General features: G+C 58.4%; 1 protein-coding gene across 1 annotated transcript; it reads right to left on the minus strand.

Moving 5' to 3' along the window:
- Nucleotides 1-8175: 8175 nt before the first annotated feature.
- LOC309583065 (cilia- and flagella-associated protein 45-like) lies at nucleotides 8176-12345 on the minus strand (the record flags this gene model as incomplete). Its single annotated transcript, XM_082298584.1, is given in 12 exon segments — nucleotides 8176-8265; nucleotides 8269-8344; nucleotides 8506-8730; nucleotides 8883-9076; nucleotides 9295-9408; nucleotides 9955-10101; nucleotides 10321-10450; nucleotides 10584-10762; nucleotides 10911-11081; nucleotides 11439-11580; nucleotides 11907-12034; nucleotides 12235-12345. Coding segments are annotated over 12 exon segments (1707 nt in total).
- Nucleotides 12346-16600: the final 4255 nt, after the last annotated feature.

Raw genomic sequence — 16600 nt, forward strand, 5'->3', positions numbered from 1 at the left:
AAGCCAGTGTTCCTTTGTCTTCCCAAACTGACTTGGCTGTGATAACCACACCCAGCCTAAGCAGTCACCTCTGCCTGTGGGCCATCGTGGCTCTAGGGTCCCAGTGGGCAGCCTGTGGACACCCAGGTCATCAAGGACTCCCCAAAATATCCTATGAGTCATAGGAATACATAATTCCATTGTGGAATTCCTCACCCCGGGGGAGGTATTGAACATTCCTACCTGAATCTGACCATATATCTGAGCACTTTGGGGACTTGGGACACCACCACTGCTCAATGGACCCAGAGGAGGACCAGACCTTCCCCAGGACCACTGTTTTCGACAAGGCTGCTGCCATCATTTCAACAGGACTGTGCCCACCACCCTGACCGATAAGGGTGCAGGTTGTACTTTGTCTTTGTGGTTTTAAGCCAGTTTTCTGTATCATTGCATTTGTTGTAATCTTTCTATTAAATTGTAGTTCCAACCTGAAATCTCTCTCAAGGTATCTGTGTGGGGTTCATTTCTCCTGCTGGTTTGCTTTCAAACATCCATTGAGTGAGTTTTCCGATAAATTACATTTTCTGAGCAGACAGTGTTTTCCACGGGGCTCTTGCTCTGCTCTCCTGCTCCTCCCAATGCTCCCAAACCTGCGGGACTACAGAGAGGAAGTGGGATGGAAACCCCACCTGTGTCCTAGCAGCACAGGGATGGGAGTTGAGAAGAACAACAACCACCACAGGAAATTCTTCAATTTCCTATCAACCGGTGGAGTTGGCTGATAGCTCTGGCACACCAACAAAATGGTCTGGGGAGGGGAATAAGGGTTTGGGAGTTTTGGCTGGGGGTGGGTTCTTTCCACTCAGGATTTTTCAGGAGCTGCCTCACGGTGCCGCGAGAGGCTGTGGGCTCAGACCCGGGACTTTTGCTGGGCTGCAAGTCAGCCCCACAGTCGAGTTCTGCCTACCTTCCCCACCTGTGCCCGCTGCCGTGAGAGGATTCCAGCTGCCACCTCCTCCTCTGCTGCTGGCACCGAGACCTGGTGCCACCTGTGTGAGTGTGCAGGGGTAGCACCCTCACCTTCCTCCTTGTGGTGCCAATGCCGCCATCGCCCCCTGAGGGCTTGGAGCCCGTATCGCAGCGCCCCCTGCTGGCCGCGAGTGATTCCCCTGCAGCGCCCCCTGCTGGCCGTGAGTGATTCCCCTGCAGCGCCCCCTGCTGGCCGTGAGTGATTCCCCTGCAGCGCCCCCTGCTGGCCGTGAGTGATTCCCCTGCAGCGCCCCCTGCTGGCCGCGAGTGCTCCCTGCAGCGCCCCCTGCTGGCCGTGAGTGATTCCCCTGCAGCGCCCCCTGCTGGCCGCTAGTGCTCCCTGCAGCGCCCCCTGCTGGCCGTGGCCATAATTACACCAAAGAGGGAAAATCCAGCCCTGAGCGGGGCGGAAACTTCTGGGTTTGTGTTGTTGTGTGCTCTGCTCTGTTCTATTTGTTTTCCAGTAAAGAGCTGCTATTCCTTTTCCTGCATTTTTGCCTGAAAGCCCTGTATTTTTGAAGTTATAATAATTTGGAGGGACGGCTCTTCTTTCTATTCCAGAAAGGTTCCCGCCCTCCACAGCAGACGTTTGTCTTTCAAACCAAGATACACGGGAAGGAAAATGTTCCACTCCAATCTCTCGGGGGGAGTTGCGAGGTGGCCCCCAGGAGTCCAAGAGCAGCCAGAGCTGTTGTTCCTGGCAGCTTTCGTCTGGGAGCAATCCTCGGACATTTGCTATTTTAGGAGGTGGAATCCCAATTTCGGCTGCAGGCGCCTGGTGGCGAATAGCGTCTCTTTTCCATAGGTTCCCCAGTGTCTCAGGGGCATCCTAGAGGCAGCTCCTGAGAGCCCAAGGCCAGCCAGAATCATCACTCCTGGCAGCTTTCATCTGGGAGCAATCCTTGGTTGGATATATTGAATTTTGGAGGTGGAATCCAAATTTCAGCCGTGGACTCCTGGATGACAGATCTTTTCCTTAGTAAGGAAAGCACCGACCCCCCCACCGTGTCCCACGTACATAAAACGGGCTGTCCGGGGGAGGGAATGACCAGCAGGACCTTTGTCCACCTCCCCGCCCCACTCCAAGGTGCAGCAGCCCCACATGTGACCATTGAGGATGAGAAGGGGGTGGCTCCTGCTGGGGGCTGATTTTGGGAGGTTACCTGGGCACACCTGCGCTGGGACTTGGCTGAGAACAGGGGCTGAGGGGACGGTCCCTGGGTGTCCTAGGAAGGATGGTTGGAGCATCTCACAGGGCCTGGGGGAGCACCTGGATGCAGCTGGATGGGGAACATTGCTCCAGGAAAATGCTGAGGGACCAACCCGTGTGCCCAGCGGCAGCACCTGAGCAGGTGGGGCAGCGCTTGGGGTCATGGGGCGGGGGGGGAATCTTTCTCTTTTCCCCTTTTGATTTCATCTTGACAGTCCCTTCCCAGTGCTCCCAGTCCTTCCCAGTGCCCCCAGTAAAAAGGAAGGTTCTGAGGAGAAAAGGGATTTAAATTGAGGGGGAAAAAAACTCCTTTCCTGTCATCACCTGTGTTTAAATTGGGGAGGATCCCCCTTCACTTGAGATTTTAAGGGTGTCAATCAAAGGACAACCTGCCTTTTCCCTGATGCAAGGTGTATCAATCGACAGGGAGTCCCAGTTTTCCTTTTTTTCCCAGTTTAAATAGAAGGGCAAAGCATTGGTGATGACATTTTAGGGGTTTGAATTGAGGGTAACCCCCTATTTTCATCATCTTCAGGTTTAAATTGAGGAGGAAACCCTGTTGCCTTTCCTTATTAAGGGTTTAAATGGAGGGAAAAGCCGCCTTTTCCCATCATTTGAGAGATTTAAATTAAGGGATATCCCCTTTTCCCCATATTTTACGGGATTAAATTGATAAGGAGAACCCATTTATTTGTCATTTTATTGGTTTGAGGTAAATACGCTCTCTTCCATCATTTTAATGACTTAAATCGAAGGAAACTCCTCCTTTTGCAGCATTTTACGGGTTTGCGTTGAGGGATTCCCCTCCATTCCAGGCCATTTCTACCAGTGCCCCAACACCAAATTCCTTGCATGGGAGCAATCCGTGTGCATCTGGAATTTTGTAGGTGGAATCCCACTTTCAGGAAAGTCCTCTGGACCCCCCTGTGAACCCCTGGACCCCCCAGACTCCTGGACCCCTGATCCCTGTGAATACCCTGGCCCTGGAAGTGGTGCCATGGACCTCTGAGACCCCTGGGAATGACCATGAGGCCCATGGACCCCCAAGACCCCTGGACCCCTTGGGCCTGGCAGTAGGATCTTGCGGTCTCTGGACCCCCAAGGCCCCTGGACCCCTGGTCCCTGTGAGCCCCCTGGCTCTGGCAGTGGCACCCCTGGACCCTGCAAGACCCCTGGAATGCCTGGGAATGGTCATGAGGCTCATGATCCCCCAAGACCCCTGAAACCTACAGACCCCCTGGCCCTGGCACTGACATCTGTGGACCCCTGGACCCCTGAGACCCCTGGACCTCTGGGAATGACCATGAAGCCCAAGGCAGCAACACCCCCCTGCCCATCCCACGACAACAGCCCCGTTGCCATGGCAACACAGTTTCCCACGCCCACAGCGCATGCGCCGAGCCTCTCCCGGACTACATTTCCCATCACCCCACGCGGCACGGAAGGGGAGCGCGTCCCTACGGTGGCCGGCGTGGGCCCGGCCTCTCTGAGGGGTGGGAGGAGCTGAGGGGGCGCTGAGGGTTCTGTGGTGAGGGTGTTGTGAGGGGGATGAAAGGAGCCAAACATGTATTTTTGCCTTGTTTAGTACTTTCTTTTTGCCTGAACTTTGTAACTTTCATTTTATAGTTCAGTTTCACTTACTTGATTTTGCTTGAACTTTGTACCTTTCAACATATAATTTAGTTTTACCATGTAACCGACATTCGTGGCTTTGTTTTAATTGCTGTTTAGATCGCTAGCTTGTAGTAGAGCATTGTCAATGATGGACTGAGAAAATGAGCAAAACTCGCCAGCTGTGGCTTGATTACAATGACCTGAGACCTTCAGAACATTAAATAAATCTGAAAGATGAAAGAGGCCTGGTTCTGGCCAGCGTGAAGGTTCAATCAAAGGACGTGATGAGGATGATGATGGAATCCTATGAAATCGAAGTAAGCACCCCGAAAACACCCAGAATAAGCACTTTAGTTCAGAATGTCGAACAGCAGATGGCAATCTTACTCCACGGAAAGCAGAAAGAACAAAAATCCCAAGAAATCACCAAAAAAAAAAAAAAAAAAAATTCCCATGCAAAGTGGGAAAGACTTTTGAGAGGGATTTGGGAAGTCTTTTGAGTATCACCGTGTCTCAAACCCGAGGGAGCAATGCCTAATGGGACGTGTTTATGGAGGGACACCCCGATACAACCCTGATATCGGAATAAAGGGATGCTTTAACAGCTCAGTGAATTTATTTGACCCAGGGAGATGAACCCTTGGTGGGGTTTAGGGGGTCCCTTGCTGAGAGTGTCATGAGTGGGAGCTGAGACCCCCGGCCCTTGCTGGGAATTCGGGGGTCTTGAGGGGGCTGAGGGTTTCCTTCTCTCAGTGCAGTTTGCAGGAAATTGTTCTTCTCTCAGCCCTTTGGGATTTTTGCCTTTTGTGCCCCCACTGGGAGGGCGAGGGAGCAGCAGCCCCTGGTTTTCAGTGGCAGCCCAAAATTGGAGAATCCCATTCCTAAAGCCCGACAGAGCTGAACAAACAAACATCAGTTCTGCCAGTTTAACCAAAAAGCTGCATTTTGGTGTCAATGACAGGGAAAGGGGTCCTGTGCCCCCCTGGCACTGGGAGGAGAGGTGGGGAGCCATGAGTGTACTGGAAGCACTTTCACTTTCTTGCTCCAGGAGTCCAAGGCCAGCCAGATCCGTCGGTCCTGGCAGTTTTCATCTGGGAGCAATCATCGGACATTTGCAATTTTAGGAGGTGGAATCCCAATTTCTGCCCCAGGCACCTGACCTCGAGGAATGTCTCTTTTCCACAGGAAGGAAACATTTCTAGGCCGGTGTCTTGGGGACAGATGAGAGGTGGCCCCTGGGAGTCTGAGGGGAGCCTGAGCTGTTGGTCCTGGCAGTTTTTGACTGAGAGCAATCCTCAGATGTTCATAATTTTAGGAGGGGGAATCCCACTTCTGACCTCCAATTCCTGGCCATGAAGGATGGCTATTTTGCAGAGAAATGAAAGCCTTCAAGCTCAGTGTCTCAAGGTGTCTTGGTTTAAAAGACAAATGTCTTCCAAGGGGGATGGGAACCTTCCTGGAATCGAAAGAAGACTCGTCTCTCCAAATTATTACAACTTTGAAGACACGGGGCTTTCAGGCGAAAATGTTGAAAAAGAAATAACAGCTCTTGACTAGAAAAGAAATAGAACAGAGCAAACAACAACACAAGAACAGAAGTTTTCCCACCTTCTCAGTGCTGTTTTTTCCCCTTCGGTGCAGTTACGACCACAGCTGGCAAAGGGCGCTGGCGGCTCCGGCCGGGCGGAGGCTGCAGCGGGCAGGGAGGGTCCAGAGCAAGCTCAGAACTTCCCCGGGTGGTCTGGGCTGCTGCCGGCACGAGAGTGGAAAAGAGGGGTGCTCCCCTTGCAATCCCACGCAGCCGGTGTCCACTCTCCGCACTGGCAAGCTCAGAGCCTGCTGGGGTGTCAGGGGGTGTCGCACCGGAGGGAGAGAAGGGGGTGGTCCCCCTGCAAACCCAAGTGGGCGGTGTCCGGTCTCAGCACTGGAAGTTGCTCGAGTCTGGGTCAGCGGGGGTGGCCGGGATCCTCTCGCCGGCAGCGGGCACAGGCAGCGGGGGCGGGCAGGACTCGATCGCGGTGCTGAGTGCGGCACAGAGAGCCCAGGGCGAGACCGCCGGCGGCACCTCGGACAGCTCCCGGTTCCCGAGCGGGAGAGAGCCCCAAGGCGAAGCTGCTGAAACCCTTTATTGCCCACCCCTGCAAGAGATTCCGTTGGAATGCCGGGGCTATCAGCCACTCTTTTCGTGTGGCTTGGTGGCTCGCTGTCCATCTAGGAGTCACCCCGTCCCCCTCCAGCACCTTCCCCAGGACAATGGGAAAAAATTCACTGAGAAGCCTAAACCCATAAAATAATCCGCCCTGAATTTTTTCCCCGTGCCAACATCAAATTTAAGGCTTTTCAACTATATACACACATGCGTTATTCTAATTCTGTACTTATTCACAAATATATGTATATATATATCCTATTACTACAGGCCTGGGCCCTAGGGTATATCACCATGTCCCGCAGCCGTAGGGAGGAGGAGGAGGAGAGAAGATCCAGCAGGCAGGAATTGTGCAGCAAGATTGATTTATTTAATTATTTTACAAACTCTTTTATAGACTTTTTTCTTCATAGTCTAATTGGACAAAGGATCAGCCACCCTTTGGGGGTGATTGGCTAAAATCCTAAAGCATCCATTGTCAAAATATTTTTTTACTGTACCATAAACAAGACTTTTCAAGGTTGCAGGTGGCTTGGTTGTTTACATTCCCTGCTACCTCTTCTGTGAGAGAGAAAAGTCTCTCACGGACTTAGAAAATAGCAAGAAAATCTTTGCTAGCAGTATTTTTGTATCTACAATATGCAGATACAGGTGCAGTGTCACAGACAGCTCACCCAAAGTTAAGGTCCCCCTGAGGGATCCGTTGTGTTTCTCCATCTTTCTGCATCACCCACCAGGTGCAACCTGGTCCTTGAGCAAAAACAATCCCACGAGTGGGTTTGCCTTTCCCTGAGGCGGGATTAATCCAGTTTTCCCTAGCAGACCTCTCAGGTGTACCACAGGGACCTTACCTCCATCTACAGTGGGAAGGGACTCTGGGCGGGGCCAGCTTGATTGATGGAGCTTCTGGTGTTGACTGGCCACGTAGCCTTTGCTAGATGCTGACCCCAGTGCTTGAAGGTCCCCCCACACAAGGTCTTCAGAGTGGTTTTCAGCAGTCCATGACACCGTTCAACCTGGTGCATGGTAGGGGATGTGATGCACCCACTCAATGCCGTGCTCCTTTGCCCAGGTGGTAACTAAGCTGTTCTTGAAATGAGTTCCACGATCAACTCAGTTCTCCAAGCGGTGCCATGCGTCCAACAGGTCTTGTTTTGCCAGGCCCAGGATGGTGTTCCAGGCAGTGCTGTGAGGCACTGGCTGCGTCTCCAACCAGCCAGTGGTTGCTTCCACCATGGTGAGCACACAGCGCTTGCCTTGTGTGGCAGGAGCTCCTCCCCGCCCCTCTCTCTGCCACAGATGGCTGGTGCAGATGGGAGAGATGACCCAGGTGGGTCAAAGACCCAGCAAGGGGTCATCTCCTTGTGCCAAAAGGTCTGCAGCCCGGCCAAGAGTCAACATCTTGGTATGGAGAGCAGATGCGAGAAGAGATAAAAGAAAAATAAATATCATTGACCAAAGACACTGGTCTTTACGACTATAAAAGTCACACAGATTATCATGGAGGTAGAAACCTCTTACACACAGCCTGGGAACGTGTCAGACAGCTACTCCCCGAAGCGTGGACGCATCTTCATGGTAACTTTTCCAGAAACTGAGGGAAAGGATTTTGATGTGTGTCCCATCAGCAACTGGATGGTAAGATACATTGAATCCTAATGTCTACTATTTCTTTGCTAGCTATAAATAGGTACCTTTAATCATGCACTGTATGTTATCTACTAGTAGTTCTTTTTGTTTTAGTCCTGTGTAGTAAATAGTCTGTTTAAAGCCTTATGTCTGTTAATTTTGTGTCCATTAAATAATTAATTCATTCTGTAATAGACCTAATAGACCTAATTTTCCTAACTGTAGGAAAAGGAATAACAGCTCTTTGCTAGAAAATAAATAGAACAGAACAGAACACAACACACAACAACAAAGTAACAAAAGCTTCCAACCCGCTCAGTGCTATTTGTTTCCCTTTGCTGTAGTTATGACCACGGCTGGCAAAGGGTGCTGATGGCTCTGGTGGGGCAGAGGCTGCAGTGACTCACTCGCAGTGGGTGGGGGTGTCCTATGTGAGCTCAGAACTTCCCAGGGTGGTAACGGCGGCATTGGCACAACAAGGAGCCTCAGGGCTCCTCCAGCCCCGTGGGCAGCTGCTCCCCAATGGCCCTGAGGTCAGGGAAGGATGGAAAACACCACCTGCTCAAAACCATTGTTCATTGGATAATTTAGTCAACGCAAATGGAACCCCAAATCTGTGGAGAATTGGAGCTGGTTCCTTGTGGGGCTGGGCCTAGGAGAGGGCTGCGTTGGCTCGTCTCTGGGCTTTGCGCTCCACCTGGGCACAGTACTTGTCGGGTATTCCAGTGGCTCTGCAGAGGAAAGAATCCATCAGGCTCCCGATGGCTCTGGGACCGTGGCCCCGCAGCAGGTGCCGTTTGCTGAGGATGCAGAGGGAGCTGGGAGCTGGCCCAGGCTGGGACACCAGGAAGGACTCGGGGAGCCCAGGGAAGCAGCACGGGCAGCCCCTGACCTGAACTCCTGCAGCTTCTGCTGCCCGAGCTGGGCGAGGCGCCGGTTGCGCTGCCGGACCTCCTGCTCCTGCTGCCGGCCCTCCTCAATGAAGGCCGCCCGCTCCTGCTCCCGCTGCTGCCGGAGCTCCTGGATCTGCCGCCGCAGATCTTCGGCATGGGCGCGCTGCTGGAGCTCCCTCTGTTCCCGCTGCAGCTTCTCCCGCTCCAGCTGCTCCTGATGGGCCCTGCGGGAGAGCCGGGCTGGCTCAGGGACCCCGCCACAACCCCCACACCTGGCACAGCACCTGGGCGGGCACTGGAGTCCCCAGAGCCACCAGCTGGCACTAGGAGCCCCCTGGCCACCACCTCAGCCATCCCTCGGCCCCGTGTGCCTCACCTGAGCACCCTCTGGAACTCCTGGCGGTCCTGCTCCACCTGCATGGCCAGGTACTGCTCCTTCTGGGCCACCTGCTCCAGCCGGTCCCGCCTCAGCTGCTGCTCCAGCTCCACCTTCTTCCGTGCATTCTCCAGCTCCTGCCGCCGCCATTCCCGGTCTGCGGCTTCTTGGTTCCTCTTGGCCATCAGAGCATCCTGCCCACATAGGGGACAGTGCTGGGCTTCCCTCTGGGGGCAGCTGTGGAAGCCCTTGGCCGTGGCTTTGGCTCTGCTGGCACCGCTCCAGGACATGCCCTGGCTCCAGGGGCTGGTCCTGCAGACCCCTCTGGACATGCAGGGGCGCTGCCCCTTTCCCGGGCTGGGGACAGGGACGGTGGCAGGGGAGTGTTGTCCCCTGTGCCCGGGCCACTCACCCGCTCTGCCTGCCAGTCCCGGGCCCGCTCCTGCGCGGCCCTGAGCCGGGCCAGCTCCTTCTCCTTCTCCAGGCGCAGTTGTTCCTGCTCCGCCTCCAAGGCGGCCTCGCGCTCCTGGGGGGGACAGAGCCCCAGAGTGGGGCAGAGCCTCGGGGTGTGGGACAGAGCCCTGGGATGTGGGACAGAGCCCCGGGATGGGGGACAGAGCCCTGGGGTGTGGGACAGAGCCCTGGGATGGGGGACAGAGCCTCGGGGTGTGGGACAGAGCCCTGGGATGGGGGACAGAGCCTCGGGGTGGGGGACAGAGGCCCGGGATGGGGGACAGAGCCCCGGGATGGGGGACAGAGCCCCAGGGTCAGGACAGAGCCCCAGGGTGGGACAGATTCCCAAGGTGTGGGACAGAGCCCCAGGGTGGGGGACAGAGCCCCGGGGTGTGGGACAGAGCCCCAGGGTCAGGACAGAGCCCCAGGGTGGGACAGATTCCCAAGGTGTGGGACAGAGCCCCAGGGTGGGGGACAGAGCCCCAGGGTGGAACAGAGCCCCAGTGTGGGACAGATTCCCAAGGTGTGGGACAGAGCCCCGGGGTGTGGGACAGAGCCCCAGTGTGGCTCCCACAGCCCCTGCCCAGCCCACCAGGAGCCCCCCACCCACTGCTCTTACAGCCTTCTGCCGCTGCTGCTCCAGCACCCGCTCATCCTCCAGCCTCTCCCGCTCCCGCTGCTCATCCTTCAGCCGCTGGCTCTCCACGTTGGAACGTTTAATATCAGCATGGATTTGCTTTAGTTGCTCCTGTTTCTGCTCCCAGGCCTGGAAACACCATGCAGGGCTGGAAGCCACTGCTCCCTCCTCCCCCTCACTCAGAGCAGGGAGGCTTTGGGTTCCCTCTCGGGAATGCCACAATGTCCCCAAGGGACGAGAGCTCTGATCCTGCTGGCTGCTGTCCCCACTCCCAGAGCGTGGCTGACCCAGCACTGCCAATCCCAGTGGGTTTGGGAAACCTCCCTGCACCCCATTCCCTGCTCCCACCTTCCGATCCTCCCTCTTCATCTCCTTTAGGCGCTCCAGCTGCCTCAGGCTCTCCTGGTATTTCTCCTCATCTCTCAGCGCCCGCTTCTCTGCGTTCTGCTCCATCTGCTTCACAAGGTCCTGCCTGGCTCTGGGAACACGAGAGCGGAAGGGTTCCCTCTGGCTGCGTCCTGCTCCCCATGGTGGGAATGCTGGCATGGACAGGGCTGGTGTGGTGGGAATGGGCCGGATGCCTCCATGGGGAAGAGGCAGCTTCTGCCCACCTCATCATCTCCTGCTTCCTCTGACGCTCCAGCTCCTCCTGGATTGCCACGCCCTTCTCCCACTCCATTTCCATCATCTTGTCCAGGCGCTTCTCCTCCTCCGCCAGTTCCTTGCGGATCATCCGCTTCTCCAGGATTTGCTTGTCCCTGATCATGTTGCACTTGGAATTGAGGAAGAGCTGTGGGGACAAGAGGTGTCTGTGGCTCTGAGCCGCCCTGGGACACAGGGAGCAGGGAGGGCAAGGCAAGCAGAACAGGAGCCCGGGAGCGCGAGGAGCAGGGGAGGCTCAGGCAGTGCCCGGTGACAGCGGGGAGCGCTGGCCCTACCGAGGTCAGTTCCCGCATCTCTTCCTCCTGCTCCAGCCTCATCCTCGTCGCCCACTGCAGCCGCTTCTGCTCCTCCTGCTGCAGCCACTCCTCCACATCTTTCTGACGCTCCCTCTCATTCTGCAGTTCTGCCTTTCTCAGCTCCTCACTCCGGGCCTTTTTCAGGGCTTCCTGTGGACACAGGGAGCGCTGCCCAGTCCCGGGCACCTTCCCGAGGGCTCCTGGGGCCACACTTCAGGTGCCACATTCCCGGCACGGAGTGGGGACAGGATGAGCTCCTGGGACCCTGGCACAGCCATGGGCACCCCTTCCCACACTTCTGGGCAGACACCCCGTGCCCTTGAAAGGCTGGGAGCACTGGGGACAATTCCTGGGATGCTGCCCAGCTCTCAGTGGAGCCCCGGGCCCTGCAGCTTCCCCTGTGCCCCAAAACATGAGGGACGGAGGGGGGACCTCCTTGGTGAAGCCACCACCCCTCGAGGTCAGCCGGGGAGCAGGAAAAGGGGGAGCAGGAGGGGAGATGCCTACGAAAGCAGCGTCCTGTCTGGCTTTCAGGGTCTTCAGCCTGTCCCAACGCTCCTCCTCTGTTGGGGATTGAGCTGATTCCTTGATCTTCTCATATTCCTTTTTCCCAATGATGAGATATGGTTGGGGCTTTTCCTGGGGAATGCTGGGGGGCACAGGGAGAGCGGTCAGTGGCACGGAGACCCCAACAGCTCCCTGTGTTCCCTGAGCTGCCTGAGCTGCCCACTCGGCCACCAAATCAGCCCAGAGCAATGCGGGAAGCGCTGGGGAATCTGTGGGGACCCGGCTGTCCCGGTGTGGGGGGAGGCAGGAAGGGAAAGTGCGGTGCAAGTGGCACCAGGCTGGGATGCAGGGGGGCAGGATCCCCGGGGGTGGCTAGGGCACACTGCCAATCCCGCTCCCCCGAGATTTTGGGATGGTGCAGTGACACCCATTCCTGCAAAACCCCTCAGGGCTCAGGCACAGCCTTACACGAGGTTCCGGATCAGGTCCCCGGTGATGATTCTAGTGGTTTTCGGTTTGTAACTGATGGAGGGCAGAGCTCCAGGATGTTTTGACACATCCCGAAGGATCACGATGGGGCTGCTGGAGTCGGTGCCCTGCGGGAAAGGATGATGTGAGGAACCCGAACCCCCCCACACTCGGTGCTTCCCGGACACCGACTGATCCCGGGAGGAGCTCTGGACCCTCTGACGGGATCGGCTGCGGGGCTGCCAGGAGACACGGCTGGAGGGGCTGGGGGTCAGGAGGAGACCGGGATCCTGGCTGGGAAGTCCCGGGGGAAGACCTTGGGACGGACGGACTGGAATCCCGGCGGGGAAAGCCGGGGACGGCGGGCGAGGAGGGATCCCCGGGTGGGGCCCCCGGCACGGAGGGTCCGGGATCCTGTGCCGGCAGTCGCGGCTGCCATCGCGCTGCGAGTGCCGGCGCCGTCACGGGGTGTCGGAGGTGTGACAATGTCCTGGAGCCGACTGTCACAATGCGATGGAACCGACTGTGACAGCGCGCCCGAAGCCACTGTCCCGATGTGTGGGGACCGGCTGTTGCCACTGCAAGGTCACCAGCAGCTCCTGACACTGGCGGGACAGGGGATGAGAGGGCGGTGCAGAAGCTCCCAGAGTTGAGAAGGTGAAATCCAAGGGATGGCAGAGATGGAAATTGCGGCAGCCAAGAGCAGCCAGAGGCTGCGAGAGACACAGCCCCGCAGGCAGCGAGCGCAGGGAGGAAAGAGGGGCACGGGAGGCTCCGGAGATTCCCCTGCAGCTCGTGGGGGTCCCCGGGGTGCAGAGACCTCCCTGGAGGAGCCCCCGGTGGAGCAGGGGATGCCCGAAGGGGGCTGCGAGCCCCCCACGCTGGAGCAGCAGCAGAAACAACCAGTGCTAAACTGCCCCGGACCCCCCAGTCCCGTCTCCCTGCGCCACTGGAACGAGGAGGGAGAGCCTGGGAAGGAGGGAGGGGTGGTGGAAACGTGTTTTGAAGGGTTTATTTTACTTCTCCTTAGCCTGCTCTGATTTTGTCAGCAATAAATTCAATTAATATCTTTTATTCCAAGCCTGGTTTGCTCGTGACTGGATTTGATGAGCAATCTCTCCTGGTCCTTATGTCAGCCCAGGAACCCTTCCCTCCATTTTCTCTCCCCATCCGGCTGCGGAGGGCAGTGAGAGAGCGGCTTTGGTGGGTGCGGGGCATCCGGGCGGCGTCAGCCCACGGCAAGGCAGGAAGGAGGAGGGTCCCGCTCAGGGTGCTGAGCAGATCCTTGTGGGATTTCCCTGAGTTTTGAGGCTCCCTCCGTCCCTTGGGCAGAGGGACAAAATGATCCATTGCTGCATTTCCGGGCTGCTTCCCTCGCAGCTGCCCCTGCAGGGGCGCTTTCCAGCCAGCCCTGCTCTGCAAACCATCAAAGGCCCTCGCTCACAGAGCCACTGCTTGGGCTCCCCTTGGCTTTTGTGCTTCTCACAGGCCTGAGCAAATCACAGCCACGCCTTTTCCCCACACAATTCTCACCTTGCAGCAGCTCTAAAGCTGCGAGAGTCAAAGCCCAGGGGCCGGGGGGGGACCCTCAGGTCCTGGCTGCCCCTGGGGCTGGCCAGAGCAGGGCTGGCCAATGCCCATCCCTGCGCAGTGGGGCTGTGGCGTGGCCTGGCCCCACACTTGGATGGCCACTGGCTGCACGGAGGAGTTTGGGAGCTGCTTCCTGCCTGGGGCTCCATTCCCAAGCTGCTCTTGCCGGCTCAGATCCTGCAGGGGATGAGCGAGAATGGAGAAGTCTGGAATAGGTTTTCTCCCAAAACCAACAAACCCAAAGTGTCCCAATCCCCCGGGACAGAAACCACACAGCGGGGCATTGGGATTGGGAGAGGCGGGGGCAGCCCCACAACAGCTTCAGCTCCCCCACATTTGCTGTGTCTCAGTGGTGTGGTATCAATTTTTGGCCAAATCAGCCATTTCCAGAAGGAAAAAAGCTCCATTTTTCCATGCGGGTGTTGAGGCAGAGGGGGCAGGTTGGTGCTCAGGTGCTGTGGGCAGAGCAGGGCACAGCCAGGAGTGTCCCGAGCGTTTCACCTGCAGGGTCTCATCCATTTCCTGGTTGCCAGTGCTGAGACCCTGCCAGGGCTGGGGGCTTGGGGTGGCTGTGGGAGGTTGTGGCGGGGTCTGTGCCCTCCCCGACTGACACCCACCCCCTGTCACCCCCACTGGCACCCCGTGGGGCTTCTCAGCCACAGAAGGGTCACAGGGGGCTGCAGGATGGGGAAGAGGGGCTGCACCTTGGGGGATCCCAAAGGGGGATTGGGGGCTCCCAGAGTGGAGGGGACCGTCAAGGGGAAGGGACATAGAAGGGACAGGGCAGCCCCAAATTTGTGCCCTGCAGAGGTCACAGTGCCCAAGCAGGGACAGTGGGAGCCGGCAGGGCCCTTCCAGGACAGGGGACCCCAGGATGTGCCACCACTGGGAGAGGGACCCCCCTCAGGGAATGTATCCAGAGACCCCCCCAGCACCGCCATCCCCCAGGACAGGACCCCCCTGGCAGCCGGGATGGGGCAGCCCTGGGACAGGATCCCCCCAGGATGTGTCAGCCCCAGAACAGGGACTCCCCTGAGGACGGGACCCCTCTGGATGTGCCCCCCCAGGTCAGAACCCGCCCCCCGTCTGACTCTCAGCACAAACGGCCCCTTCCTTCTGCTGCCGGAGAGAGAAAGTGAAAGTGTTGGGGGGCACAGCCGGACACCCCCATCCCCCAGTGCTCCCCCACCACCCCTCTCTGTGCCCCCGCACCCCCTATTCCCCCTGCACAGGGTGCCCCCAACCCGTTCCCTGCTCAGGAGCTCCCCAGGATCACTGAGCCGCACACTGGGGGGTGAGGCAGCGTGGCACAAATGTGAGGAAATGAAGGACAAACCAGAAATAAAGAGGAAAAAGCCAAAGGGTGGGGGGGACACAGAACCAGAGCTACCCAGGACCCCCCTGTGATGCTGCCCCAGGTAATGAGCGCCCCGGGGGGGCCGTGCTGGGCCCTGAGTCACCCCAAAATCTGAGGCACCCGGTGAAGGAGCTGCGACCCATGAGCCCCCCCAGCCACTGCCCATCCCTGGGACCCCCATTCCCCTGGGAACCTGACCGTGGTAGCCCCATTCCCTGTGTCCCCCTTTTCTAGGAGCCCTATCCTGGGTCTTCTGTTGCCCAGCATCTCCATCCATTTCCCCCCACCCCCTTTGCCCCCCATTCCCTCTGGACGCCCATCCTGAGGACCCCCTGACACATGGGGACCCCCATTCCCCAGACAGCCACTCCCTGTCACTTCCCCTCTCTCCCCATTCCCCTGGGACACCCATCCTGAGATCCCCACATGCCCTGAGCCCCCCAGTCCTGGGAACACCATGTCCCACCATGGCCCCAGCCTGTCCCCTGCTGTGTCTCCACCCTGCCCCCACCCTGCAACACCCTGCCCCCACCAAGGGCCACCAACACGTGGGGACGAGACCTGACCGCGCTTCCTGCCCACCAGCCAGGGGACAAAGGGCTCCGGCAGCGTGTGACAGCCAGCCCGGGTGGCCGGGGACAGCGGGATGGCCGGGAAAGTGGCGCTGCTCCTGTGGGGTGAGTGCCCCGGGCACGGGCCTGACGCCCCGGGGATGGGCCCTGGTGAGGCAGAGAGTGGTGGGGAGGAGGCACAGGGGGTCTGCTGGGTGCCCTGGGGTCCCCAAGGCCTGCAGAGCCCGAGCATGAGGTGACCGCGATCGCCGCTGGCCATGGGGAAAGGGACATGGGGATGTGAATGGAGGGAGCGGGATGTAGCAAAAGGAACGTTGGGGCTGGGGCAGCTGTTGGGACAGGGCCAGGGGCACAGGGATGCAGGGACAGGGACAAGGGGATAAGCACCATCAGGATGGGCCACGGGGCCAGGTGCCATTGGGATGGGATCATGGGCAGAGGGCCGTGGGGATGTGGCCGTGGGGACAGGTGCTGTGGGGTGGGTGGAGGTGACTTGTCCAAGCATGGGGTGTCCACAGTGTCCCCATGTCCTGCCTCAGCCCAGGGTGACAGAGGTGTCCCTGTCCTCAAGACCTCTGTGCTAAACCAGTGACCCCGTGGGGACAGTTTGGGGACAGCCCCACACTCCGTGCCCCGGGTGCCGCTGTCCCCGCGGTGCCACCCCCACGCAGCCCTGTCCCTTCTCCCTTCCAGCCCAGACCCTCGGCCTCGCTGGTGAGTCCTCGGGGGGATGCCACGTCCCCGCCCCGCTGTCCCCATCCCGCGCTGGCCCTGGCAGGCTGGTGTCCCGTCACCCGCAGGCGCCCAGACCACCCAGCTCCTCGTGCAGCCTCCCTGGACGCCGCCGGTGCTGTGGGACCGGGTGACACTGACCTGCCAGGCTCGGGCACCGCCAGTGCCACCACCTGGTACAAGGACGGGCAGCGCTGGTGGCTGCAGGGACCCGACCGATTCGTTGTCACTGAGAGTGGCACCTACCAGTGTGACAGACCCGGCACCGGGCGCAGCCCCCCCCCCGTCAGCGTCTCCAATGGTGAGGGGGAATCTTAAATGATCAGGGTGGTCCCCAGTGCGTCTGAGTGGGCTCCACTCTGAGAGCTCTACAGAGCTGTCCCTGTCCCCCCTACAGCCACACCACAGCAGCTGTTACCGCTGCGAGGGCTTGGAGGGCTTCG

Source organism: Coloeus monedula, assembly GCF_965178545.1.
Source record: "Coloeus monedula genome assembly, chromosome: 29".
Lineage (NCBI taxonomy): Eukaryota > Metazoa > Chordata > Aves > Passeriformes > Corvidae > Coloeus > Coloeus monedula.